General features: G+C 42.7%; 1 protein-coding gene across 4 annotated transcripts in view; it reads right to left on the minus strand.

The window, feature by feature from the left end:
• The window catches only part of ESYT3 (extended synaptotagmin 3), a 32,805-nt gene that overhangs the window by 926 nt on the left and 6,005 nt on the right, over positions 1–25,874 (minus strand). Inside the window, exons 2-22 of one of the 4 annotated variants that reach the window (XM_057430067.1) lie at positions 25,459–25,500; positions 24,440–24,574; positions 23,829–23,905; positions 17,401–17,467; positions 16,716–16,805; positions 15,623–15,678; positions 12,922–12,982; positions 11,733–11,906; positions 11,133–11,215; positions 10,629–10,677; positions 9,904–9,993; positions 8,975–9,037; positions 8,812–8,880; positions 7,198–7,263; positions 5,992–6,078; positions 5,080–5,229; positions 4,109–4,551; positions 2,857–2,946; positions 2,223–2,354; positions 744–849; positions 146–195 (exon numbers count right to left, since the gene is read on the minus strand). In XM_057430067.1, coding sequence (XP_057286050.1) covers positions 146–195; positions 744–849; positions 2,223–2,354; positions 2,857–2,946; positions 4,109–4,551; positions 5,080–5,229; positions 5,992–6,078; positions 7,198–7,263; positions 8,812–8,880; positions 8,975–9,037; positions 9,904–9,993; positions 10,629–10,677; positions 11,133–11,215; positions 11,733–11,906; positions 12,922–12,982; positions 15,623–15,678; positions 16,716–16,805; positions 17,401–17,467; positions 23,829–23,905; positions 24,440–24,574; positions 25,459–25,500 — 2,180 coding nt within the window. Of the gene's footprint in view, positions 1–145; positions 196–743; positions 850–2,222; positions 2,355–2,856; positions 2,947–4,108; positions 4,552–5,079; positions 5,230–5,991; positions 6,079–7,197; positions 7,264–8,811; positions 8,881–8,974; positions 9,038–9,903; positions 9,994–10,628; positions 10,678–11,132; positions 11,216–11,732; positions 11,907–12,921; positions 13,043–15,622; positions 15,679–16,715; positions 16,806–17,400; positions 17,468–23,828; positions 23,906–24,439; positions 24,575–25,458; positions 25,501–25,874 lie in introns of all 4 variants that reach the window. The other 3 variants (XM_057430066.1, XM_057430065.1, XM_057430068.1) reach the window with 3 other exon arrangements.

The raw sequence follows: 25,874 nt of genomic DNA on the forward strand, positions 1-25,874 counted from the left end.
TTAGCTCCAAGTTAGTCCTGTGTTTGTGGGTCATATGTTCTTGCTCGCCAAACCACAGGGCCCCTTTACCAGCACCCCAACAAGAGGTGCACAAGCTCCAGCAAAACAGGTGTCATGCTCTAAAAGCATGGAGATGAAAACTTACCACTGTGCAAAGCCTTTTATCAAGTCCTCCTGCGACAAGTCAATCCGCACCTTTAAAAAGCACATTTTCTTTCTGTGTATGTTATTCAGCATACAAATCGATTAGCTAAGCTAGCACTCCTCCCACATCAGACACACTTAAGGTTAGGCTCAAGGAGAAGGAGCTTCCTGAGCTCCCAGGACCTGGGCACTAGCCAGCCTCAGCACTGCCTCTGGCTTTCTTAGTATCACAACTTGAAGAAGTGATTCCGGTTTACACAGAAAGATTAAAGCACCGCTGGCAAATTCTGGGTTTAATCACCTGTCTTTCTGAGCTTGTGCTACTGGAGCCATTCCCCAATAAGGCAGCAGCAGATCCCAGGAAACACGTTTTTACTTAAGAAGCATACCTTTGAAATGAAGCAGCACACAAGTCGTCTGAGCCCATACAAGCTTCCACATGGGTACAGCCTGACTTCAAATGAAAATATGGCAGAAGAAATTGTTTCTGGATTGCTAGTCCTACTTCTGAGGCTTAGTCACTAGAACCATGTTTCAGAATCCTGCCACTCAGAATGCTCAGCTCTATTAAACCAGTAGAGCAGCTTTGTTAAACTTACTTTCCCCAGCTCCTTCCTGTCCTGTGAAATGAATGGCCTGCTGTTCTTCACCGCAACGTCCAGCGTCCTTTTCTTGACATCTTCCAAAGATTCAAAAAACTCAAACCTAAAAGCAAAGTTTGGAAAAGAGAGACTTAACAGTTAAAATCCTATAAGCACTGGTGGCCAGAGAAGGATGGTAATGAAAAGGCAATTTTTATTTGCATTGTAAGAAATCTCTTCCAGGCCTCACACAAGATTATGACACTGTTGTTCAGACTGCTCACTGTGCCAGGGGGAAGGAGGAAAACATGCATCCATGATGAGATGCTATTTACCATCATTTTCCCCCTTTGTGGAAGATCAGCATGTTTTCCGTGCAACCTGCATTACTCAGAGGAAGTAGCTGAGCCAACCCCCTAAGTTTACAAAGTCAGTTTAAACCACATGAAGAGAAGACAAAGGTTGAAATCTGTGGCAATTAAGTTCCTAATGGCTCCGACTCATGCCTCTGGCACACATCATCTGATGTCAAGTGAGTTTTGTCCACGCTAAATCACTGAAGTTCTGCCCACCTGAATAGCTTTTCCTCAAGTCAGAGTTGTAAAACAGGTAATGTGTTTTGGAGCTAAGTATTGCTCCACCTATTACACTTAATTGAGGATGTACAAGACACGTCAATACCGAGGATGAGGAAAAAGTGATGCTATTCTAACAGCTGTGCTGGCACAAGATCAGTGGTGTTACAAGAGAACAGTAATCCACCACTCTAGTGTTGAAAATGAAGTATTTTAAAATCTTTTCTCCGTTTCTGATCTATACTGACATGTATAGGATGGACCCAACATAGGAAAACTGAGCCACCCAGGATCAGCCAATATTCACGTACGTGTACTTTCCTCTAAATATGGGGTTAAAACAGCTTCTCAAAAGAGCTCTAAGCATTACTATGTTTGGTTTTATAGGAAACACGTTCCAGTTCAGTGGGGGAACTGTGGACATGAGACTGTCAGAAAAGAGGTGGGAGCATTTCATTCTGCTCCCATCAGGTCTCGATGAGAACATCCATCTGTCTGTCTCAAGAACGGTCCGGTCCCAAAAGGCTTTGTATTTCTGCCTTTGATTTTTTGAAAGCTGTCAGAGAAGTGTCAGGCAAAAAAAGTACAAACTGAGAAAGCGGCTTTGTGAAGCATCCAAATGGAGAGATTGCCTCTGCAATAACAGGGAGTTAAACATGGGTAGGGGGATGGCTGCGTGCAAAACAACAAGTGCAGGCTGCCCCTGCTAGGATAGCAGAAGGGGTGAGAACAGACACTACCGCAGACAGACCAAGGCCAGCCCCAAGTACTTGCAATCACAAAGTGCTGGGGTTTTCCATAAGACCTGTAAGTGTCCACAAGACAATCCTTAGCAGCACCAGGCACAAACTTTCATGCATGCGCTTTCATTACATAGAGATCATAGCTATTTCAGCAACAATCATAATTAACATTTTCTTACTTCTCATCATATTGGGGGTTCAGAGTTTTTTTCTTAACAGAAGTCTTCTTCCTGCTTGTCCATCTTCTATCTGGAAGCAGGTATATACGAACATATGGATCTACTCCACGATTGGAAGAGGGTACTAAGTTTCTGTTAAAAGAAATACAATGCTGACAAGCAAGGCACATTCTTGCACTGTGTCTTCATATCTTCATACCTTGTCTCTCAGAATCAGACTAATCCTTCATGGGCCAGAAACATTTATCTTGGGAATTGGAACATAAGCAACTTGAAACAATGTTTTCACTACTTGAGTGTGTGGTCACTTCCTGGGATTCCTAAATTAATGTTAACAAATTCAGTCATAGGTATCCAGTCCTTGTCATGATGCCTATCATGACATTCCAAGGCATGCACCAGTTGTTGGTGCTGGTCAGAAGTAGTACTGGGTCAATGAAAGCTAAGCTACCTCTGCTGCACTCCATTGACCAGAGCTGGGCTTAGTGTGGCTGCACAGACTGAAGCCACCCAATGCTGGTGCATCTCAACTGGGCAGCTTACAAAGCACAAGGTTCTGCTCCAGCTTTGCTGACCATCTGACAAGCTCAGAGCTCTTTCCTTTACAGACATAGCAAGCAATTGTCAGCATTACCTGCAGCCATTCACCAGCACGACAAGACTCTGACGTATTGAAGCGTACCGCACCGTGAGCTGAATCTCTCCCAGAGGCATTTCAGTCCCACTGTAAGACAATTGCACAATCAAAGCTTTTAAACACAGCTATTTAACCGACCACACGCACAAAACAGGAGACAATGTTGGTGCTGCATTTTTAACTAAAACTGATTTTCATGGCACTGTTCTTTCTGCCATCCTAAGGTTTGATGTCCAGAAAGCAGCTGGACCACAGAGGTGCCACGGAAACAGCGCTCCTGGTGGTGCCAGCACTGCCTAGCCTGCCTTCCGTAACAAGTACCCCATTTCAGTCCCTGAGTACAAACAGCCAAAAAAGCACCTACGTGGCCTGCTGTAAGATGGAGCAGCAAAGTACAGGTGAGCACGTTATGCAGCTCCTTCAAGTATGTCAGTATTTGCAAAATGGGACCTTTTTTATATTTCATTCTGCATGTTATTAAAGTGGCTTCAAATCCAAAACCATTGCTTTAAAACGGTTTCTAAATGAGGCCCTGTTCAGAGCTGGAGAATTTGCCAGTCCAGAAATGCGAGACTGAGCAGCTGGAGCCGGGGTTGATGTTCAGGTTTATAACTGCCCTGATGCTCTCTTAATTGAGGTGGACCTTCTTTGCTACTTCAGCTCATTAAGGATTCTACTAACTCCATTCTGCATCCCAGGAAAAACAGACCCCGCTCTCCATCTTCCTTGACAGAGCCAACTACCTGCAGCCTCACACTTAGCACTGTGGGAAGGACACACACGTAAGAGCACCTAGTCACAAACACTTCGCTCACAGCATTCTGAAAGTCTTAAAAGTTTCTGGATAAAACACAGCATCCAAAACTTTAGGCAACCAGGTAATGCTTATCGAGATTTTATATTTTTAGAGAAATGGGATATTCCGACTTCCAATACCCTTTTGCTAAAATCATGGGCATTATGGAACCAAGGATATTCTGTGCAAGAGCCTCTTAAACAATATAAAGCAAACATAAGCAGCATCTCTTAGGAGAGCCAGAGAAGGAAACACTTTCACTTTACACCTGAACTGGTAGTAACCTCATAATTTACTTTGCTGTTGACTGGAATACTTAGGTCAATTCTTCATAAGGTGATTTGACACAAAATTCCAAATGACTTAGCAGTCATGAATTCAACCATATACAACAGCAAACTATAAACCCTAAACCTTTCCATACAAGAACAATTCAGCTGGAAGAACACCTACTTATGAAGTTCCAGATTGCTGCTACTTAATTCAAAGCAAGAAGAAGGCAGAGAACCCAGCGAAGCAACACTGGGCGCAAGCCTCAGTTCCTGTACGACTGGCAGTGTGGGTGCTACCGCTGCTCTGCTATGCAGTGCTGATGATGTGTGATGCTCTGGATTTTGGCTGTGCTCTGCCTCATCAGGGCCAACAACAGCTTCGTTTGGTACCGATGCTGCTGAACTGTCCTTTGTGTCCAGGTCTTCTCTGCTGTCCTTTTTCAGCAGGGATTCAGGTGCTGCAGAGTCTTTGCTCACTGGAGGTACTTCTGAGACTTCTGGGTCTGGTGCGGAGACAAACTTTTGCTGGTTTCCGCCCTTCTCAATGACACGCACAGGTCCTTGCTTTGAGGCACTGACACCAGCCTTGACTCTTTGTGGATCGGGTTCTTCAACATTCAAGGTCTAAAAATCACAGGGGAGAGAAATGAGTGCTGCTCCCAAAGCACCAGGGTTAATGTGAGCATTATGGCCTGGGATGAAATTTCACCACAAAACTGTAACAGCATGAATCTGCCATTGGAAATGAAAGTTCAAGGCCTATGGGATTAGCTGTGGTGATCCCTTCCCTTGTCCTACTGTGTACGTATTTAACGCTGTCTAAACACTAACGCAGAGCACAATGAGAAAACAGTTCCTAAGCATCTGCCTCCTTTACTGTTTAGCAGCTTTGATTTTTCTCAGTCCAACTCTTTATTGTTATGAGAAGGTTTTCAGCAATGGTACTGCACTGTTTTAGGAAGCCTCAGGGATACATCTCAGCTCCACCATGCACTCTTAATGGCAGTTAAAGTCCTTGTCACACTTTTGTTTTCTACTCATCTGTGAAGCAAAGCTGCATTTCTCCACACCCCACCTTTCTCCCCATCTCTTTTCTTGTTAGAACTGGGTGTTTCCATTGAGGAAGCCGAGTGAATACAGCAAAGAACTTACCCGCAACACAAGTTTCATCTTAATGAAACTGTCTGAACTGGAATGGTCCAGCTGAAATCTTTGATCCAGAGTCATGTTTGGGTCCGTAAGTAAGTGGGAGAGACATATCACTGAAGTTCCCAGGACACTGTCCCGATCCTTGTCTTTTATCTAGGAGCGGGGGGAAGTTATTAGATGGCAAGCTGGAAAGCTACCACCGGGAATAGCAAAGCAAGAAGGTATTTCAGACAGAAACCAGAATTAACTTTTTTACTTCAGGACATACTATTAAGTATGGTTACTTCCAAATGGGTGATGCCACTATTTCAGGAGTGTAACAAATTAGCATGTTTGAGTAAAAAACACATCTCCTATGCAGAGAAGGAACTGCTTTATCAGGCCCTGGCATTTACTTGACTTTCCTTACTTACTTGGGGGAAAATGTCCCAGTCACCAGGGATGACAACTGGTCTTTACAAGCTTTTTAGGTAATAGCTTGTTTTAGCCTATTATCCTTAGCATACCTTCCAAGTTAAAATCCATTTCTGTGGCCAAGTGAACTGCCAGAGAACTGGCTGTGACTGCAATGTATGCTGGTGAGACACAGGATTTCTTAGTGAGACGAAATACCAAGGTGAAGAGATTGAACTCTGGTTGAGAATTATGAAGGCTGCAATTTCTGACAGCAAAATATTCATGGCTTTACTGTACACAGACCTGTATAAAACCTCCTTTGCACATGATCCTAGAGCAAAGGTAGATACCAGCATCACCTAACAGAGAATCACCCATGCAACAACAGGTGCTTCTTCCACCTCTTAAGTAGGAGTACAAGCATACAGAAACAACCAGCACTGAAATCACATCCACCACAAGACAGGTTTCTTCCTAAGGTTATGCACTTGGTCTTCAAAGGAAAGGCTTTTCTCTCACCTCAACATGGAGTGACTGGGAATGAGCGCTATGGACAAAGAAGGTGAAAGCCTGGCCCCATGTTGGATCTTTGCTGAAATTGCAGGTCTGCAACAAGAAGATTGTGGCAAATATATCAGCTTATTCTATAAACAGCAAAGAATACCACAACACTGATTACCAGAGAGGTAACCCTCTTGTTTTATTCAGTGATGCTACACATTAGTTGTATTGAGACAATGAAATTTCCAGGTCAGAACTGTGCAGAAGCAAAGTCTCTGGCAAAATCAGAACAAGTTCTGTGGGGCATGGAAATGCCGACAAACAAGTCTGGTGAGCTGCAGCTGGCCCCAACCAGCACAGCCTGGACCAGCAGCCTACCTTACCTGCAGCAAGGCACCGCTCCCTCCCTCCCACCCTTCCACCAAGAGAGTGCCAGGGTGCTGCTTCCAGCCTGCAGGCACCCACAGCCAGCTCCCAAAGCTGCAGCGAGCTGGCAGGGAAGGGTAGGAAAGCTAGAGGGGTGGTTTGGTGGGTGTAGAGCTTGTGGGAAGAGTGTACAGCTTCAGCACCATCCACTTCAAGGATGAAAGCATGGAAAACACCCACAGGGGCTGCAGCTGAGGCTGCTCCATAAACCAGCTGCTTCTGCCAGGCCATGAACACAGCAGCTGCTAGGAAGACAGAACTCAGCTGTTGCTCATGCTCATCAGGCAAAAGTAAGTATTAAATAATGAAAAATTGACTGAAAGTGAAGTGAAGGAGATCTAGCTACATCTCGTCCAGGTTAAAATCAATAAATAAATAATAAAAAATAAATCAGTAGAACTGCGAAACACAGGAGCCAGGAGACTGATGAGGAAGCAAATGCCTCTGATGAAAATGACACCCTGCCCTGAGAAAGCATGAGCCAGGTTGGAGACCTATCATTTGTGACTCTTCAACCCTCAAAGAACTAGAGTATCTTGACCTACAGGACCTCATGACCATGAACACAAAACCACACACCTGTACAGCAGCTGGGCAGGCACCCACTAATCAAGCACAACCCAGTGATGCTTCCACATGCTGAAGTGGACCCCCACATCCTAGCCTCTGCAGCTCTGACTATAACTACAGCTCTTCACATCAGCTTCACTGGTCCTACCCTTCCTAGGGGTTACTTGGTGATAGTCACCCATAAAATAGAAAGTATTTAAGGAAAGCAGAGGAGTCAAACAGCCTCACCTTGCTTTTCTGAGTCTTGCTTCCTACTGTGAGCAGGGCGAAGGAGGAAGGTTCTCGCTCCATCTTCTGTCAATACAAGGGAGAAAAAAATAAAGAAAGCAGGAGAAGTAAAAAAAAAACAACAGCCAAAAATGAAAAAGAAGATACATTTATAGTTTACAAGAAACAATATCAAGCCACTAATTTTAGTGAGATAAGTTGCTGGAAAGCTGACACTAGTTTTCAGATGTGGGACATCTGAAGAGTGCAGTACACAGGAGAGACTCCAGCCAAAACACAGCACAGTCTTACTCTCTGCCACCTAGAGTACACATTTAAGCCACAGTTTTATGTATTTAGGTTTCAATAGGTGAGCAGTTAAAAATTTGTCAGAAGCTGGAAGGAAACAGAGTTGAAGGCTCAGTGGAAATCTTCATCATTCCTGTGTGAAACAGAACTCTCAGAATTGGTTTCCAAGGCTCAGGAAACTTGCTGTGAAGCAATTAGAAGCAAGTCTTTGGCATCAAGTAAGAATTCCTTCCAGAAGCAATAATACTGAACCTCTTGTACTGCGCTTCTTTACACTAATGCTATAGAAATTAAGGCTGGTCTTGGCACAACACTGTATACAAAGTGGATACAGTGAAGTCCAAAATTAAGGATTATCAAGTGTGACGCATATGACAGTGCTGGGAACTTATCTAAAAAGACTGCATTTAAGAGGAGAGCTACTCAGAGAGAATAGGAAGCTTTATCCATTGCTCAGAGCTGTGGTGATGTGTGTAGCTTGTTCAAGAAAAAGAGGAGAAAGACACTGCTCCCTGTAACCACCATTTACATCACAGTAGCAAAATGCAGTATTTGGGAAAAAAGGTAAGCAGAAGCAAAGAGAGAGAGGGCATGAGTGACAGCATGGCTTCTGAATCCCTCTGAAACTTAGGGGAAGGAATCTGGTGATGAGGTCTCCAGTGGACAGGAAGGTTACCACAAAAAAGCATATTCCTCCCATCCCAACATGGAAGGTCACGCTGGAACAGCTCAGCGTGGGAAGAAGCCCTGTATCAGTCAAAAAGGGTACTATAGAATCAGAGAATAGTTAGGGCTGAAAAGGACCTTGAGATCATCTAGTTCCACTGCGCAGGGATGCCTCACCCAAGACCAGGTTGCCCAAGGCTTTGTCCAACCTGGCCTTGAACTCTGCCAGGGATGGAGCATTCACAACTTCCCTGGGCAACCCATTCCAGTGCCTCACCACCCTTACAGTAAAGAACTTCTTCCTTATAGCCAACCTGAGCTTCCCCTGTTTAAGTTTGAGTTCATTATCTGTTGTCCTGTCACTTCAAACCCTGATGAAGAAACTTACTTGGTCTGATGTCTGGAGGCTCTCTGTCCAAGGTATAAAATAAAAATAAAGACAGCCCCACACACAGTCAGATATTTCTGATTCCCCCTCAGACCTTCTAGATTTTCACTGTGGTGGGGGGTGGGCTTTCAATCACTATTTTGAACCCCAGTCAGTTTGATTCTGGTGGTGATAAGATTATTTCTTCTTAACCACAGCTAGTTTCAGTTGCTACGATACCGCATAATCCAGAATGTTGTTTTGCAAGCATGGGAGAAGAATATAAATTTTACCTTGAGGTACTTGTTATTTTTGATCTTCTTTGCTCCACATTCCCCATTTGAATACTCAAAGTGGTTTTTCTGAATTATGAAAAGAGTATTTAAAACCAGTTAAATTTGTGGGCTTTGATGAAAGGTTAGGAGTGAAGGCTGCCTGCACGTGATTTGTACTTACTGGAAGGTTGAAGGCACTGTCCAAGTAGACTATCAGAATAGCTGTAGACAGACCCTTCTTATCCTGTGAAGGCCCAGAAAGATAAAACACAAGGTAGGCATGATCACCCATCAAGGACAATGTAAAGCACAATACAAATTCAAAACAGTTTCTGAAAGCTGAGCATCCCTTCACCTTTCTCCTAAAACTTGCAGTTTAGATGAGCACAAGCCAAAACAGCATGACAGTTTTAAGCAGAGCAGTAAGAAAAGGTGCAAGTCTTTGCAATTCACTGGCCTTAATGCTTTTCAATCTTTCTAATGCAGAACTGCTTGGATTCCCCAGAGCAGCAAGACACCTAAAAATATGCTCAGCCACATACGTCCACGTCAGTGTCAGCAGAACAAAGCCTGGAAACAAATTTTATTCACTTCAGTGGAACTCAAATGCTTTTGCTTGATTCTGAAGCAGCAGCATCCTTGGGAGATGGGCTTTATCCAAGCAATTCTGCTGGACAAACAAGACATCACTGGGAAGCATGGCCCTACCAAGCACCAGTGCTGGGTTATTTGTCTGTGAGTGGTACAGGTTATAGACAGGGGTCCTGCACAGATCCTAGATGATGAGAGAAGGGAAAAATTATCAAAGAAGGGAACTTTGCAGTGAATAAGTTCAAGGTTTGTTAATTCAAGTAAAATGAGCTGCCAGATTTGAGTTACTCCTTAATTACCAAGAGACATGGGGCAAGAAAATGCCATTCCTCATCAGGAGGGGCAGAGAGGTGAAATCACATCAAAACTTTTTCAGACAAAAAAAGAATCATAGATTTATAGAATAGAAAAATAAGCTCCTGTGAGTTTGCCTCGTGTCCCTAACTTCACACACTCCTTTGCTGATCACTGGATGGACAGAGCTCAGAGTATTGGAATCCTTTAAGAAAATATACTCACCTCATGTAGCTTTTCTTGGTCATTTACAAGTGAAAGCCACTCCAGCTTTAAATGGAGGTGTCCGCTTGTTGTCTTACTTAAGGGAAACCACTAAGTGGAAATGACAAAGAGTAACTTGAGAAAGGTGAGGCAGAATAAATCTTGCATTCTGAGACTTACAAACAATAGACAATACGAATTGTATCTTGAGCGCCTTAGCTTGCATTTTTGATGCTTAGATTGTAGCATGTCCATCTACTCAGAAACACAAGCCAGAAAAGAAAAAACAAGATACCATGTACGTGCAAAGCACATGGATATTTCCAACCAGCAGCACAAGACAGGCACCCTGGCACTGTTTGCAGAGCGCTGGGTAACAGAATGAACCACAAGAAGACAATCATTTCTTCCCCCAGCAATCAGCCTGTTTCACCAAACTAACTTGCAGCCTTGTACAAAACGTTTGGTACTTACAGGACACGAGACACCAACATAAGATACCCCACTGCTGGCTCAGCATAACCTCAGGGCTGCCTGAGTTTGCCAGATTCATTGTAAAAATTATTGTAATGGCTACTTGAAGTTTTATGAGTGAAGGTATCTTCTCTTTGTGAAGATACCAGTGCAAGTGTGCAAGGAATCTTTAAGCACACAGAAACAATGCAGTAGCAGAGGGAGAGCGCAGATGAATACATGTAAGCATATATTGCCAACCAGATATAGAAATATAGAGCTGTGATCTTTACCTCATCAACAGTTCTGTCATTCATTACATCCACCAGGCTTATAAGCAAGCTGAAATACAAAAAGCAAATATTTCAGTATATATTTAGGAATACAACATATTGCTTTTGGGGGGAGAAGCCACCACCAATAAAGCCCACACTCAGATCTGTTTCAAATAACACCTTCTCTGCATTATCTGTGTGCATGTGCGCTGGAACACACACTTCTGTAATACTCACTTACTTGAAATACTTCCAAAACTAAAGTAAGTTGAAAGTAAATTTCAAGTTGTGTAACCAGCCTTTTAATGGCTTCCTAGGATTTCCTGAAGGAGTCTTGGACCATTCTCCACCTTGTTCAAAGTTAGCTGCACTAAGAACTAATAACTTGGTATCAATATGTGGACAAAGGGAATAACTCCCTTCAATATTAAATTTCTAGTATGAGTAATCGGAGTGTTCTGTTGCAGAGGTTACTAGACCCTAGTAACCTCTGCAACAAGGGTCTAGTAACCTCTAATTTACCTGCCCATAAAGTCATCTTTATCTGGATCTTCATCATACAAGTCCACTTCTAAGTCTTGACCAGGCACTTCATGAACAACAAACTGGAAGAGAAGGAGGTGCTGATTAAAATTAAAACCCATTCACATAGGTTTATATACGTGACATGAACACTTCACAGCTGTTTTAACACATTAAGGACATTCCCTGCTGTTTCATGGTTAATTGTGTAGGAAATACAATTGATTATAGGTGAAAATATTTCAAAACCAGTTTGCTTGGTTTTGAACTGCAAGTTAAACCTCTCAAACTGGTATTCCTAATAAGCAGAGAAGAATCAATACTAGAACGGATTACAGCTGTACAGACTACTGTACTGATTGATTCTTAAAGCAGCGCTTTGCACCTCCTCCAAAAACCCACATATGTAAATCAGATCAACCTGAATGACATTTCAAGTTTGCAATGTAAATTTGAATTTGTTTAAGGGAAAGAAGTGCCTCAATCAAGTAACAAGTAAGTCCACCTGCTCCAGTGCAGTCAGCTAAGAGAAGGTCCTCCAAGCACAGAGATGTAAATGGCTGTGCATCCTACAGATGGAAAGGTCAAAAGATTCAGTACCTCAAATGTCTCATTCCAAATGGGATTAAGATCTCGGGAAACTGTCTTGCTTCGATACTGCACCGTGCCAACGCGAAGAAGAGCATACGGGTCCGACTTCCCCCTAATTGCACCAAGAAAACTGTCTTTCTGGACAAGGTTTTCAGCTTCTAGCAGATGAACCCTTACTACTCCCTAAATAAAGAAGATACAAAATTGTTCATGAAAAGGTGATCTTTGAATAATTATAATACGCTAACTCCTAAAAATAGTTATTTCAGGCAGCAAGGGTAATCATCATGACAGCTTTGCAAAGACATGTTTTGATGCAGTATATTTCTAATGACAGTTGTATAAAAACATTTTTTCACCATTTACCTATAGGAGTAAAATAAAACCCAATTCAAAACAAACACCTTAAACAGATACACAAACCAACCTAGATAACTGGGTAGAAGATATTCTTCAATTTATTTTTAAATCAGAAGCATGCTTATGCACATGGGATTACAAGTAAAAACAAAAAAATAAAGTAAATCAAAAGTAAAAATCAGTTCCTGTCAACTGAAGGAGGAACTAAGCACCCACCAACAGGTTCTTATTTTATTGTGGAGTGGCCATTCAACTTCAGTTTGGTGATATAAGTTTGTAATAGGGAGCATCCCTTTGCCATTCATTTATATTTACCCCCATTAATAAGTGAATTAGGTATTTTATGGATGAAAGAAACTGAAGATCTGCTTATGTCAAACATTCACATTGGTTTTTGGGTTTTTCCCTGATCATTTTTCTTGTAACAAAGTCACCCTTTGAGCTGCCCATTTACACACCTTCACAGTGTTAATAAAAAAACTAAGTATCCTGACACTCACTGCTTGTGTATTTACCTTCTCTAACTGAAGAGCTGTGGTATTCTCAAAGGTGACTAAAGTCTTCAATTGGTCAGTGACTCAGTGTCAAAACAAACTTCTTACGCCATATAGAGTAGGGCCCTTCTAGTCCCACCTCTCCCTAAATTGTAAACACCCAACATCTGCTTTTATATTTCTGAAATGCTGGCTACAGAAAGCCTACAATCCAGGTGGAAACAGCTGATACAGGAGCCTAAGACACTAGGCTTGTATGCATCCACATTGCAGCAAATGTAAATTCAGGCAGATTAACACCTCTGATGGGAAGAAAAAAAAAAACAAAATGGAAACCAACTCACATACGGGATGGGGAACCTCAAGTGGGCAATGTTCATGTTCTTTTTCAGAGGCACTGTGATCCTGTTTGGTAGAACCAGCCGTGCAGCAATGAAGTCTTGAATTAGTGAGTCTGACATTACACTGCATGTGGGAGTGGAAAAAAAGCAACCTAAATGTCTACAATCAATCAGAATTTCAGTTAGAAGGAAAGAATGAGGCACAGTGAAATAAATGAGCACTGCAAAATGAATTATACTGCCTGCCTTCATAGAATCATAGAATGATTTGGCTTGGAAGGGATCTTAAGGATCATTTAGTTCCAACCCCCTGCTACAGATCAGGTTCTAGTTCCAACCCCCCTTCCACTAGACCAGGTTGCTCAAAGCCCCTTGGCCTTGAAAACTTGCAGGGATGTGGCAGCCACCTTCTCCCAAAGAGTTATCAAGCACTGGAACAGGCTGTCCAGAAAAGTGGTGGAGTCACCATCCCTGGAAGTATTTAAAAGATGTGTAGATGTGGCACTCAGGGATATGGTTTAGTGGTGGACTTGGCAGTCTTGGGTTTATGGTTAGACTAGGTGATTTTAGGGTCTTTTCCAACCTCAATGATTCTATGAGTGCCTACATACAATTGCACACAGGCAGCAGAAAGTCATGCTTGTGACTTAGCTTAGAATAAGAGGAAATGGGCAGTTCAGCACCAAAACCAGCCCCCAAGGGTGGATGTGGATCACTGCAGAAAGTAAGGCTGTCTCCTGTCAGTAATCCGTATCCAGCTGAGCCACTGCAAAGAAGAATATGAGCATGGGGCAGTCTCTCAAGATCTCTTTCAATCTATTCCCTATCATTCTGCAAATAAGTGTCATTGCCTTGTGGCACACACCGTGCAAGTGCCCACTTGATGCAGGGATGTTCCACTCTAGGGTTACTAGGGCTGGAGGGGAATTTAGATCTACCAGGTTGTAAATAGTGAATGGAAGCATAGGCCATATGATGAGGTGGTCATACCCCCAAACAAGTCATACAAACTCATGTGCCTTATATGTTTCCTTTGGAATGCCAACACCAGTGACGGACAAGGCAAGGAGGGAATAAGTAAGCTTCTTCATTTCACAGGGGGCTCAGAGACCTTACTGTAAAATGGAAGGAGAAGCCAGCCACATTCAAAACAAAATAGCTTGGCTTATTTTTGCATTAAACATCTGAAAGACTTTCATCCTCTTGATAACCCTAGTGCTTACAAGGTAACTTCTCAAGGTAAGACCTCAACAAAATTATCACAGCTCTCAGATGAGGCTAGATTCACACAGAAGGAAAGTCCTCTCCTACTCCAAATGTGAAACCAGGAGCCTGAAAGCCCTTGGTCAGGCTGTTGGCTTTCCTATCATTAAAAACCTACCAACCAACCAACCCACAAGAAGGTCGCATAATTGTCCCTTCTCTTGAGTCTCAGGGTACACCCAACTAAGTACAGCTTGTACATGAGGACAGACGACTGCATCCAGTTTCATTACTCTTAAATAAGTGCAATTCATTTGAAAGGGGGAGCTCTTGTTTAACCTGTACTTCAACCTATTCGTGGTCAGGCATGTTTTGTTCCTGGCTTTCATGTGCAGTGCTGATGATCAAGAAAGGCTTTCTGTGTTCAAATCCCTGTGAGAGAACCATGGAGTGAAAATTTAGGACACCAAATTTGCACTTCATTATACGAGAGGCTGGAGGTTGGAACACCTACACACCTTCTCCCTGCAAGGATTAAGGAAAACATGTTAGAAAAGACAGATTAATTTCCCTGATAAAAACTGGAGCTCCCAAGACTCACTTCAGGGCAAAAGGCCACTCTTGCCTCAAATTAAGAGAAAAAGAAAACTTCCTCTTACTCAACATCAAAGGTCTTCAGAGACCCTTTAATGCATAAATTGGCACCTGAAGCAGCCAGCCACTTCCTATGAATCTGCAAACCATGAGCTGCAGAGGAAGAAAGGGGAACAGAAGTGTCTGCAATTGCATTTAAAGGGAGAAAGACAAATGTATTTTGTTCTTCCGTAACAGAAATTTCTGCTTGCACTAAGGAACAAGGATAAAGTGAACCTCCAATCTGGAGAAACAGTTTGAAGCTTAGTACTGAAAGCCACCAAGATTTTCATCCTTGCTCTGCAAGTTTTATGTACAAGATCAACCCAAGAGGCACTGGGGAAGAACTGCTACATTTTCTGAAGAATCTTAAAGGGTGAGCAGATTACACAGAAAGAGAAGAACATTTCTTGTTATAAATGTGGTGCAGTTCTCTTTATCATGGATTGTATCGCAGTGTGTCACAGGGACTGCAACTCTGTGATACCTTAACTTTTTTCACTTTAAGGCAAAGAAATGTAAGCTCAGACTGCCAGTCACCTAGGTCTACCTCATCTACCTTTGCAAGTAACTGGCACGTGGAAAACGTAAGGGCTTGATTTTTAGTTTACAGAACGTTGTTGTTTTGAGGATTTACTATTTCCACCCTAAATGCAATGAAGTGATTGAAGCAATCTTGACAGATTGTAAAAAGCACACTCCTCAGGTCTTACAAACTCCATAGCCAGATACAATGGGATGAGTATCAGCACAACATATTTTATACAATGCTCTTGAGAATAGCTTTGATGATTACTGAAGAACACAGGTGTCCCAAATTCCAAAGTTTTTTTAAGGAAGAGTAAAATGAAGCAAAGTGAAAACTCACTTAATCCCTGGAACATCCAGGAGGTTGCTCATGCCTGCCCAGTTGATTTCCAAGTGCTACAACAAGATCAGGGAGAAAAATTATACAGGACTATTAAAATTTATTTCAGAAAAAATGTAGAATTTAAAAGGGAAGCAAATGCTTTTAAAACAAAGCCAGCTGTTTAAAGAAAGCAAAATCTGCCCCAGTGACTGCATTTGTACACTGAGACCAACAGCTGGTATCTATTCCCTTATCTATTTTACCTGCTATACATGACATAAGGGTATCACTTGGACTTGTCCTGCAAGTACAGGGAAAGAGAGCATTCAGCCCCTAGCAATGGCCACTGGCAGATGCCCTAGGGTTATACATAGTAAATCTGACACCTCTACCTAGACTTTGAAGTTGTTTCCTCATCGTTTCACTTAGGGGTTGGCCTATACCCTGAGGCAGGGGGATTTACAAACACTACCTGACTTCAGGAGTTTGTATTTCTATTCACACAAGGTTTTTTTCATGTGCTAAAGTAATACTACTATATCCAAATACAAAAACACCTCATCCAAGATCAAAAATGTATGACTTCCATGAACTCAAGCAGACCATAACCCACAAGCAAGCAAAGCTGTGTGCTATAACTAGTTTTTTACAAGACTAGAAGGTTTCTCATGTTTTATTAAACCACAATTCAACTACAAGGCGAGTGACCTTAAATTTTCAAAGCACAAGCATGACTGAATGGTCTCCCAAGATGAGTGTATTTAAAATCTATGAATGGGAAGAATTAAAATCCACCTGCCAGGAAACTTGCAGCAAAGGCCTAGGAAATGGCTCCTGTGCTGTCACCATTGGAAAGTCCTCCCATTCTTAGAGTGAAGCAAGTAACTTTTCAGGCACTACTACAAAACAACAGGGCAAAGTCATTCCTGTCTTCTCGGAGCTCAGGAGGAGCATTGAACAATCAGGAATTTGCTATTCAAATGCCTTCAACAGTTGCACAGTTTGGGTTACCAGTGATGGACAGCTTGTGTCATTCACTGAAGACCTATCCATTCACCAAGATAGACCAAGAAGCAGGAATGCTACGGAGTGCAGTTCACTACAGACTCACCGGTTTCTGCATAAAAAACAAGGTCACTGCTCCAATGAAAGGTGCATCGGTTAGAAGAGGTTCCAGTATCACCCGCAATGTTCCATACAACTGCAAATAGCAAGGAAAACAGAGTCTGAAGGTACTTTTAGGATGCAGTTTCAAAACTGTGAGCTTTTCAGTGACTGAGATAATTTTAAAAACCCCACCTGAAGTAATTTTATTTAGAATTTAATGACAACAATAACCTTCTCCCCCCCCAAATCACTGCTATGGATATCAGGCGATGCTTCCCAAGTTTGTGGAGCTTCTCTGCAACCTTGACTGATGTATAATGTAGTGATCCGCTTATTAGCTTTCAACAATGTAGGACCCAGTTATGAACACCCTGACAAATCTGTCTCTTCTGAAGTTCTCTACCAACCTGCAACTCTTTTGAGTGCCAGTGGCAGCAGCTGTCCCACATGAACTCAATGCTCTAGCACTGACCCTATTTAAAAGTCACATTAAGAAACTTAAAAGAGGTATTTGGGTGCCTTCCATGGAAGACAACATTTGCCCAGCCAAAACCAAAGGAGATAAAACCGATTACTACACACCTACTCATCAGTGGTTTTCCAGTTAAGTGTCGTGACCCCCCGCTCCCATTGGTACATGCTAACTCCTGCACCACAGAGCCTTGAACAGACATTAGCACTGCACGCACCTGTACGCCTTTCACTCCAAGATTAAATTTGGATATGTCCATGTGAATCTCACAGTCCCCTACGTAACTGAAAAAAAATTCTCACATTATTCCACAGTCTGAAAATTTTAGGCTGCACAGAGTATAAATGAAATTCGGTTAATGACTGACAACATGACCACATAGGCAGAGATGGATTTTCAAGCAGCTTAAAAAGGAAAGTTGAGCAGATTGAACAAGGGTCAGATCTTCACAAGAGAAAGGATGCAGTCAGCTGTGACTGATCTACCTGCAAATTGTCAAATCAAAATCTGTATTTCACTGTTCCTTTTCCATTCTTAACACCAGCCATTAGCTGAGGCAAGCTTGCTCTAAGGAGGGGATCAACAGGCTCATTCAAGTCTCAAAGCGGTAGCAATTGTCCTCTTGCTCTCTTCTCTGCCAAAGGCTTGATCCCACCCCACCACCTGGTGATCCAGCTCCCAAGCTAATACAGAGCCATCCTACCATTACATATGGGGTCCTCACCCTGTCCACTTGAAGGACAAATTCTTCACTAAAAATAACCTGCTTTCCTTGAGGCAGAATTAAAAGGCAATGATTTGGATCAGATTTTGGTCAGTTGCCATGGAGAACATCAGGCCTTAAATAAAATGAATGCTGAGTGTGGTACTTTTGCAATTTAGAAACCACCTTAGACTTAAATAAAGTACAAACATCACCTTATGCAGAAACCGATAGCCACTCCCCAGGAAGCAGAACCTGGCAGATCTGTTGATGCTGCTGGCAGAAAACAATTGAAGGGAGCTACCAGGTTCCTTTTCAGTCCACTGAGAAATAGCTCCTTCCGGATGCAGACACACAAACACACTGCAGGTAAAGCAGGGTGTAAAGGTACCGCAGCACAGTGAATGTGCTGCGCTTGCCACCTGCATGCGTAATTTCAGCCCATAATCAAAGGACAAGATGTATCTCTGACCACATGTATACGGGCAAATAGTGCTGCAGTTGCCAAGAATTCACCCTGTAATTTGCACACAGACATGTTACCTCTCCCCCAGAAAAATGTCAGGAATGAGTAACCTGGTGAATTTGTCTCCGTTTTTGCAAGCAAAGTTCTCAAATATTTGTTTACAATAGTCACTTAACAGAATTTTAAAAGCTCATAACACACAAATAAAAGCCTTTAATGTTAGAACATTCTTGTTTCTTAAATAACCAACCTCACAGGCCATGCCAAAGTTAACACAATCTTCCCTATGAGCTAGTCACGTAATTAAGCTTATTTTTATGTTTATTAGTTTCTACAAATTTGACATTATCTTACAGCCCATTACACTGGGTGCTAATAGAGTTTTGTCACAAGAGAAGTCTAAATGAGAAAGCAAAATGAGTTCTTCAATTTGCAGTAATTAATCCAAGAGGATTTAATTCAGCCATTGCCTGTGTCCAACACAATGAATAATAGCTGGGTGTTTCAATTTACAACCTTCATTGCTTTCCACAGAGTCAAAAACTCTTCCCACCCAGTCCTAGATGTCTCTTTTCTCCAGTAACACTACAATACATGCAATTGTGTTTTAAGATGTCTGAGAAGTCTTTGCCTCTTTTGTCAGAGCCTGAGCCTTCAATTATCCTTAAGTCTGCTTCATACAGGCATCACCCCCACACCAGGGTGCTCAGTGAAAAGGATGCATGCTTTGTTCACTAGTTTTGCTCCTCATTTCCAGTCCAGGCTGCTCATGCCCTCGCCTGCCACCTCTGCTCAGCGTAACTTTGCTGTGCTCTCTGCTGCTCTCCCCCAGAGCATGCTTGAGCCAAACTCAAGCCTTGACACTCAAAAGCGTGCAGAGCTGAGCCCCTCTGCCACTATCAAGAAGACCATACTTTACCCATCTGTGAAGGGTGGAAGAGCTACCCATGTCTCTCCTACACCATCTGTTGCACAAGGTAATACAGATAAGCATGCCTGTGCCATGGATGTGAACTGGAGAAGCTTGTATAAATGGGTGTATCTGTGTCTGTTCTGTACTTGGGTGGAAAAGCTAGGCTCAGTTATGATACAACGGGTGAAAGCACGGATGCTACAAGACCACCTACTGACAAATTTGATTAACCTGGGTATGTATGTGTTCCTTTAGAAAAGGCATGTGCAATTCCTCCCTCTGTAAAGTAATTCCACACAAGCCCTACCTTCTCATCAGCCCACATGCAGAAAGTGCCGTCTGGTCCACCCTTCTCAAGTGCTTTGTAAAGCAGACACTATTGCTTAGTCTGCCTGACTTTGGACTTGGGTAAATGAGCAAGCAGTATTAGACAAATAAGAGAGAGAAGAAAGCGTGACCAAGTACCAAGAAAAAACAGACCACCTCTGCCTTTTCCCTTTGCCTATCAAGTCTGACTCCTGAGGCAAGTATTCCCTTTTTGCTCAAGACTGACAAGTTTCCAAATTGTGTTTAGCTCCTGTAAGATCCTACAAACTTAGTTAACTCAAACTCCACCAAAGCTCTTAACTTTTGTGCTTCTTTTGATTACTTTCTCCAGTTCTGCACTAGGTGACAGAAACTGTCTTCTGTTCTAAAACTTGTCCATTAGAAAGTCCAGAGAGTCTCTTCTAAGAGGAAATTGCAATGCCTACATATTTTTATATTTTATATTTTTTCACCATTCTTCTATGACTTCTTATGCACTGTAAATGCCACAGAAGAGCCTGGAAATGAAAATGTGAAACAGTTCTTCTGGAAACTAGATGATCTTAAGGTCCTTTCCAACCCTAACTATTCTATGATTCTATCGATTGAAATATATTCTTTTGGGAGGTAACAGTGCCTTCAAATACTTTGAAACTTATAGCCAATGATTACATGGCTACACAGTAGCTCAGGCAGTTGCAGAATTAGTGGGAAGAAAAGCAGCTGTAGGAGATCAAGTAGGTGCACTTGAAAAGTTCCCCCTTTGAAAAATGCAGTTTTGGAGACCATTTCTGGAACGCTTCAACTTTAATTCATTTGGAAAATGCAACTCTCAGCCCTCTATGCTCAGAGGACAGAGTCATGATTTGGATCTGGGGCAAATAGTTTAGAGACCCCAGAGTATTGCCAGTTTATTTCCAGCTGGGATCTTGTATTTCAGGTTTGGGGATTTCAAATCCCAGTCTGTCAGGGATCTCATATTTCATTTAGCCACTGCAAGAACCCCGATTCTTTCTTATGTGTCATATGAAAGCTGTAGATTGGGTAAATCTGTTGGAAAGCAGATACATGCACAGAATACAGTCACCAGGACCTTCAGACAGGTATATGACAAACTGTGCACAAAAAGACCTGAGGGTAATCTGTTCAGTCCTGTAAGCTGTGACAAAATTTACACAGCTTAATTCCACCAATTGTGTGCATCATCTCAGGGACCAAGCAAAAGATTTTGAAATATTTATAGCCTCCTTCCTTGCCTTTGCCAAAAGGCCTCTGTGCCTCACAAGTAATCACCTCAGTGCCTTGGTTCTCCTGCCAAAAACTCAAGTATAGTCCTTTCACATGGGGCAGCAAATACTGTAATGAGGCAGTGCTTTACAGAACCATTTCCAATGCTCTGATGCTGCAGACATGCAATCTGTTGTTAACAGATTTAATTAAAGCAGCTTCTCAAGTTCTGTTCCATGCCATACCAGATCTACTGCATCACTGGCTCTGCTGACAGCTACTGACCATAAAAGGGATCTCTATGTGCTATTTTTCACAGTTCCCATGTAAAGGATGTAATCTGTGACATCACATGACAAATTTAACACAGAGGAAGTGCTTCTTCACACAGCACAACCCTGAACCATAGCATTTAGCACCACATCATGTTCACCTATGTGAACCTCATGAAGTTCAACAAAGCCAAGTGCAAGGTCCTGCATGTGGATCAGGGCAACCCCAAGCACGAATACAAACTGGGTGGAGACTGGACTGAGAGCAGCCCTGAGGAAAAGGACTCGGGGGTGTTGGTCGATGAGAAGCTCAACATAACTCACAGCCCAGAAAGCCAACTGTATCCTGGGCTGCATCAAAAGGAGCGTGACCAGCAGGTCAAGGGAGGTGATCCTGCCCCTCTGTTCTGCTCTCATGAGGCCCCACCTGCAATACTGCATCCAGCTCTGGAGCCCCCAGCATGAGGATAGTGAAACTGAAAGCAAGAAGCATTTACAGAGCACACTGAAATTTCTGAATGCAAGACACTGCCTAACACAAAGGGTAACTTGGCACTGGATTGGGGAAGAGCTGCTAAGGCAGGAGTGCTGTCTACAAGGATAACAGCATCCTGCGTGAAGTAGCTGCTCAGCCTTCCCTGCTGCAGCCACCCTGGTCAGTGGTGAGCCAGCCAAGCAGCCAAAAGGCCAGCTCACATGGGTTCACCAGTGAGGGAACTCCTAGAAAATTACAGCTAGCAAGCACCAAGACGAAGGAGTCATGTTTATAACATGGAGACATGTTAATCCTTTAATGCCCACTGCAACATAGCCACACTTCTCTGAAACCTAACCCCAGGGAGGAAAGTCAGTCACTGTGGTCTCAGCATTGCACTGGCACCAGCATTGCACTGGCACCCACAGCACATTGCTCTCCTCTCCAGAACTGTGATGCCAGGCCGCAGCTCTTTGAACAGACCCAGCCATTTAAACATCACCAGGATGCAGCTGGCAGAGAGGCAAGAAAGGTAGTGCAAAGGGCAGCAGAGTCACATCGGGCAGTTCAAGTCCATCCCCTCTAAGCAGCTCTTCTCCCAGCACCAGCTGCACCAGTGCAAGCACTCACTGATACTCAGGTAGCTAAGAGAGCCTATTTTGTAATGGGGATTTGGTTCATTATTTCCACTCCAGAAAAGTGGAAATTGTCCATTTCTTTGATTAAAGAAAAAAAAAAAAAAAAAAGGAAGTTCCTTTGGCAATCCAGGAAAAGGCAGGAAAGCACCACTATTCATATGCTCATAGATCTGCTTCTGTCCATTTGTGGACTACATACCTCCTGTGGACACTGTAGATTTCACAACTCCCAGCTTAGTTGCTGATCTTAATCTATTAATGTAAGAGAAACTGGGTCCTCCACAGAGCCCATCAGACAGACAAGGTAGTCTGAATACTCCCTTGAGAATACTTGGGTTATCAGATGACAGTTCAGGTTAAGTTATCAACAGGATGAGGAACAGGAAGTGTCTGGCCATTTGGAGATGCTGACGGGTCTGCCAGAGGGACAGGAATGAGGAGGTGTGGGAATCCCTCTGCAGAGGATTGTTAAAAGACAGTGAAAATGAGTATGTGGGACAAGCAGCCTGGAGAAGTAATTTAACAGTGAGCAGTAGCAACCTCCTGCAGGGCCTTGAAGGCATCAAATCCCTCGATGTCAACATGGAAAGCAGAAATGATTTGCCAAATGCTCCTCAACTGGTCTGGCTATTACAAAGAGCACTTCACTGACAGCACTGAAGCACAACATGTTCTGGATGAAAAATCAAGCATGTCATTTTGCAGGGAGTGATTGTGCTCTGCCAGGGCTGGGGATGCTGCCATGCCATTGCCACATTAAGCGGCAGGCACAGTTCTGAGCAGCTCTGTGCTGTTGCCAAGACACTACAATTTCACAACTGCCTTTTTCTGGCACTACCATGAAGTAAAGCAGTTTAAATTAGGCAGCTCAAACTGCTAAATTTACAGAGCTACAGCAGCATGCAGGTGGCAATTCCCCCAGTAATTCCATTCTCCAGGCTAAGCAAGGAGAAAGTTTAGCTCTACATTGCCTCTGTTGTTAACAAAACACACAAGCTCATTCAAAACAGCCTGGGAGGTATGAAATGTTTTATCTAATTTTGTTGTTGTTGTTGCTAATAGAGCTAGAGGCAGTTTTCTGCTCAGAGAACAGCTGTAATCAAAAAAGCAGATGTGCAGAGTGGCACATGGAACAAATGGTGATTAAAACAAGAGGCTTAATCTAGGGGAAGGAATTGAAAAATAAATAGCATGAGTAGTTCTGGAAGAACTGGAGAGGTTGCACTGAACAGGAACCATAGTGGGACAAGACAGACCAAGTGCCTCCATGCCTGAGAGCTGTCAGAATAGAAAATACAATTCCAAAACTTGGGTTCTTACTACCATGAATGGCAAAGGCAAGGGGAACATTCCTATACCCATGGCAGCAGGGATGGGCCAGAGCAGGTAACACCTAGACCTGTGCAGGTGACACTGCTTTCTGACTTAAAGGCTGCTGCACAACATCTCACTTCTCTAAATATTGAGGACATCCAGCTGGGGACAGATTATCTTGTATCATGCTAGTTCAATATAAAATAAGGACCTCTGCACTTCATGCTGATCTTAGTGGCCTGCATGTTCAGTCCAGCATGACAACTCACATGCAAGTGCCAAATGGGCAGTGAGTTAAGGACCATCTACATAATCAATGATATAATGTTACCATATCTGCAGGTCTAGGGTAACTTGTCTTCTGTCGATTTCTTTGGTATAGGCTTTTATTCCATTGATTCTAGGACACTGAAATAAAGAAACAAGATATGACATAGTTAATATCTTTGAAGTTAAGCCTAAGTGAAAAGTCCTACTAACTTCAATCAATTTGATTACAGAAGCATTCATTAAAGACTTTGCACAACTGCATGTGAAGTACAAGTAAACTATACTAGTTTTTCCCTTAAAGAGGCAGTGTGAGCAGCTTTTGCAGTCCTCAAATCCAAGGCTGGTTGCAAGCAGTCCAAGCTGCAAGCTTTAGGAAGCACTGAAAACTCCTCTATTACAAAAATAAATGTGGATACATGCCCCTTTTCCCATCTCCAGTCCCATGATACTGACAGCTGGTGGGACTGAATGTGTGTGTCTCCTATACATTTCTTCCTTCATGGTGAAGATGCTCAAGTCAACATGAGGAGGGAACAAAGGAGGCAGCAGTGTTGTACCAATACCATTTTATTAAACATTTCGGGCTATTAAAGAGCTTAACATCAGACACCCCTTGCATCCAAGCTTTTCAGAAAAGACTGACCTGCCAATGCTGCAAAGGATTTACACTACCTTCTCGCCAAAGTGGATCTTGGTAAAGGTGCATGTTTTCAGGTGTACATTCTTTGCTCTGATTTTTGGTTCAACAATTTCTTTAAATGTCTTTTCCAGGATTGTCCCAAAGTACGGCCAAGCCTGTACAAGGACCTAAAGAATAGCAAAAGGGGAAACAGTCTGAGAATTCTTTGTATATGGTATCTTTTGTTGAGAAACAGACACAAACGTTACAGAACACCTGGCTATTAACGTCTGTTCTTTTACCAAGTCACATTTGTGCAGTTAAGTCATCCTTATGGAAGGATCCATCTCAACTCCTCAGCAAAGGAATTTGTTTTAGGAACTGAAGGGTGAGTTTTCGACACTATAGACTATTATATAGACTATAGTCTATTGACTGCTTCTAACCTCAAGGGCTGAGCCGGCAAAGCCCAGGGTTAAAGTTGCTAAAGCACAATAGTTCATAATTGCTCTAAAGTGTCACAAAGTTCCCTGGGGTCAGGTTTATTTAAAAAGGAGCGGAAATGAGCTTTTCATGAAGAGGAAAGTTTGCTAAAAAGAAAACCAGGATAGTTACTGGGTGTTAATTTGCAAATTCAACCGTTTTGCTTTGAATTCCAGAGTCCAGTTCCAGTCAGAGCCGGACTAAATCTGCTTATAGGAGAGCCTGCCTCAGACCTCACTGGGGACCTCTCTGGTTAAGAGGAAATGCAACTGTTTTTGCTAAAATAATAATACCGCCACACATACGCATACAGACAGGTATACATACATACACACACACTCTTACTTGCTTTTATTTTTTTAATCTCAGAATGAAGTGTTGTGGTCAAATTCATCAAACCCATATCACCAACCAGGCACACATTTGGCTCTCACCAAAACCTCAGTGGCAACTCTAGTATAGAGTTGGCCACAAGACTTAAGTACAGACACTCATATGACTGAGCTGCACTCTAGTGACTTGATAACTTTCTCAGACGTGGCCCACACAGTTTGTGCTATGATGCAGCTCAGAGCAGACGGCTCCTCACCTTGTTCAGCCACTCCACTCGTTCAACATCAGGGAAGTGAACCTGGATGCAAAGAAAAAAGCAAAACAAAACAGTGAATGCCACATGCTATCTGTTTCTGCATACTCCAACACATGCAAAGCATACCACAGAGCCTGAACAAGCTTCAGAGTAAGTCGAGATCCCTCTGCTCTCATTCATACATACATTTCATAATTTACTACCTCGAAAAACAGTAAAAGACAAAAGAACACACGTGCACTGATACACCAGCATGCCTCTGGGCACGTTTATATAATTAAAGCAAGTATCATATCCTGTTCATGGCATGCAGCATCATTAGATTTCTCATCCTTCTCTTGATCATGCCTTGGGAAGCCATAAGAACCTGCTTCCCTTCAAGATCATGAGCTGTGCGGGTCCTGTTTCCTGTACTG

This window comes from Pezoporus wallicus, unplaced genomic scaffold, assembly GCF_028554395.1.
Source record: "Pezoporus wallicus isolate ANWC-B61680 ecotype Strahan unplaced genomic scaffold, APGP_CSIRO_Pwel_v1 contig_5261, whole genome shotgun sequence".
Classification (NCBI taxonomy): domain Eukaryota; kingdom Metazoa; phylum Chordata; class Aves; order Psittaciformes; family Psittacidae; genus Pezoporus; species Pezoporus wallicus.